The sequence below is a fragment of the Dromaius novaehollandiae genome, unplaced genomic scaffold, assembly GCF_036370855.1.
Source record: "Dromaius novaehollandiae isolate bDroNov1 unplaced genomic scaffold, bDroNov1.hap1 HAP1_SCAFFOLD_27, whole genome shotgun sequence".
NCBI lineage: Eukaryota > Metazoa > Chordata > Aves > Casuariiformes > Dromaiidae > Dromaius > Dromaius novaehollandiae.
Genome location: NW_026991415.1, coordinates 5450119 through 5452675, shown reverse-complemented (window position 1 = coordinate 5452675; position 2557 = coordinate 5450119). Strand labels below are relative to the sequence as shown.

At 52.4% G+C, this 2557-nt stretch overlaps 1 protein-coding gene across 1 annotated transcript; it reads right to left on the bottom strand.

Annotated features, from left to right (window-relative positions):
• Window positions 1–446: 446 nt before the first annotated feature.
• On the bottom strand, window positions 447–1936 carry LOC135326352 (olfactory receptor 14A16-like). Its single transcript, XM_064504235.1, has 4 exons — window positions 1874–1936; window positions 1467–1605; window positions 739–1262; window positions 447–524 (listed from the first exon to the last, which is right to left on the bottom strand). Exons 1-4 carry the CDS (start codon window positions 1934–1936, stop codon window positions 447–449), a joined length of 804 nt encoding a protein of 267 aa, XP_064360305.1.
• Between the last annotated feature and the right edge of the window lie 621 nt (window positions 1937–2557).

Sequence of the window (2557 nt, the reverse complement as noted above, 5' to 3'; positions counted from 1 at the left end):
CCCACTCCCTCTGCTGAGACTGCAGAGCCCTGATGTGGTGCATTCCTCTGTTTGGCCCTTCACCTTTGGGTGACTCCACTTGGTTTGGGGAGTCTCCTCTCACTGCCCACTCCAGGCACACGCTGCCCTGGAGATGCCCTGTGCTCTCCAGGTGCCTAATATTTCCGTCCAGAGGGATGGGCATCTGTCACCAGCCCTCTAATACATGGGACAGTCCCCAGCAGAGACCTCTTGAGCACCCACCCTCTCCAGGGGTACTGGGCACCCATTGGGCACCACAACACATCACCCTATGAGTGCATCCCCCTTAGCCCATGCAAAACCCAGGCATGGCAACAAGGCCTTTTCAGGTGCAATTCGCTGCGTGTATTCTCAGCTCCAGCTTGGGAAGAAGAGCCCATCCTTCAGGCACAGGACTAAGGAGATCCTCTTTTATTACAGCAATGCTACTTGGGAGGCCAGCTCTGACAGTGGTTGGCAGATTTATAGAAGGCCTCTGGGGTAGACAGACGAGGTTTGCGCCTCTGGAGAAGTGGGAGAAATTCAGACATTTGTGCACAAAAATGGCTATCACAGACAGAACTCCCAAAGCACAAGAGTTGCCTGAGATAAACTGGGAACTGCTTGTGAAGAGAGATGGGCAGCTCATTGCTGCTGAACTAGTACCAGCTGAACCAGTTTCCTCAGGGCATCCTGGAGCTCCTTGTTCCTCATGCTGTAGAGGAGGGGGTTCAGTGCTGGAGGCACCACTGAGTACAGAACAGCCACCACCAGATCCAGAGCTGGGGAGGAGATGGAGGGGGGCTTCAGGTAGGCAAAAAATGAAGTACTGACAAACAGGGAGACCACGGCCAGGTGCGGGAGGCACATGGAAAAGGCTTTGTGCCGGCCCTGCTCAGAGGGGATCCTCAGCACAGCAGTGAAGATCTGCACGTAGGACACCACAATGAAAATGAAACACCCCAAAGCTAAACAAAGACTAACCATGATAAGTCCAGCTTCCCTGAGGTAGAAGTCTGAGCAGGAGAGCTTGAGGATCTGGGGAACTTCACAGAAGAACTGGTCCACTGTGTTGCCTTGGCACAGTGGTATTGAAAATGTGTTGGCAGTGTGCAGCACAGCATAGAGAAGACCACTGCTCCAGGCAGCTGCTGCCATTCTGACACAAGCTCTGCTGCCCATGAGGGTCCCATAGTGCAGGGGTTTGCAGATGGCAACAAAGCGGTCATAGGCCATGACTGTGAGGAGAGAATACTCTCCTCCTGACAAGAATACAAATAGAAAGACTTGAGCAGCACATCCTGAGTAGGAAATGGCCCTGGTGTTCCACAGGGAATTGGCCATGGATTTGGGGACAGTAGTGGAGATGGAGCCAAGGTCGAGGAGGGAGAGGTTGAGGAGGAAGAAGTACGTGGGGGTGTGGAGGTGGTGGTTGCAGGCTACAGCTGTGATGATGAGGCCATTGCCCAGGAGGGCAGCCAGGTAGATGCCCAGGAAGAGCGAGAAGTGCAAGAGCTGCAGCTCCGGCTTGTCTGAAAATGGCAAGAGGAGAAACTCATTGAGGGAGCTGCTGTTGGACATTCTGCTATGTCCGGGCATGGGGGACTGTCCAAAGAAGAAAAGACATTCAGAAGTTAGGAGGGACTTTTCAAGCAAAGAACCCCAGTTGCTGCAGTTCCCATACAACTCCCCACATTGCCTGTCTCTTTACTGAGAGGATCTTTGTGCATCTCCCTTGCTTCAGCTCCACTTTGCACTGGCTGAGTGTGCTGCTGTGAGGAGCAGGGGCCACTGCCCATGGGCTCCAGAGGAGTCAGTCCTGCTGTACAGCAGTGGAAATGGAGGAATGGGGGTGACTAGCTCTGACATTCACCATTTCTGTCAGCTGAAATCCACCCATCATGTAGAAGGGCTTTCCAGCATCTTCACTCCCCATTCTAAAGAATGAGGTTTGAGGAACAGAGTTTTAGGGATTTCTTATTTTCTTTGAGATGTCCTTGTCACCCCTGGGGAGTATTCCTCGAAGGTAGAAATCCTTGGCATTTCTCCTGTGAGTCCTGAAGAAAACGGATTCACTGTCCCTTCTTGCAGCATGAGGACAGCTAGTCTGTCTATTAGTCTTGTTCCCAACTGTCCTGTGCTCCCACCTCATTGAGCTGGTGGACGATCGCACTTATATGTTGCCCTAAAAGGAAACCAGCCACTGCTGAGAGCAGAGGACTCCACTTTCAAAGTGCTGGTCTCCAACCTTCTCACCTTTTCTCCAGGCACCAGAGGGAGGTCTCCACACTCCCCTTCTAGCCAAGGACACACCAGGTTCTTTTCAGATGCCTATATACAGCCTCCCACCATCATCTCCATACTCTCTGCATCTCTGTACTGTCTTCACAGTCTCTCAGATATCACAGATACGCTATGAGACAGCAGTGCCTTTCTGGAGGGCAGCTCGCAGCCTGGCAGGACACCACAGGGAAACAGTCAAAGGACCATTAGGACTGAAGATGGGCTCTCCTTAAGGGAGGATCAGCTCATTTCCCAACCCCACAGACTGCATTTC

Coding starts and splice junctions, on each gene's coding strand:
- LOC135326352 (XM_064504235.1), bottom strand. CDS start 1,936: ATGGGGAGTGAAGATGCTGGAAAGCCCTTCTACATGATGGGTGGATTT. Junction 1,263..1,466: donor CTACCTGGCTGCCCTCCTGG/GCAATGGCCTCA, acceptor TATTCTTGTCAG/GAGGAGAGTATTCTCTCCTC. Junction 525..738: donor TGTACTCAGTGGTGCCTCCA/GCACTGAACCCC, acceptor CCACTTCTCCAG/AGGCGCAAACCTCGTCTGTC.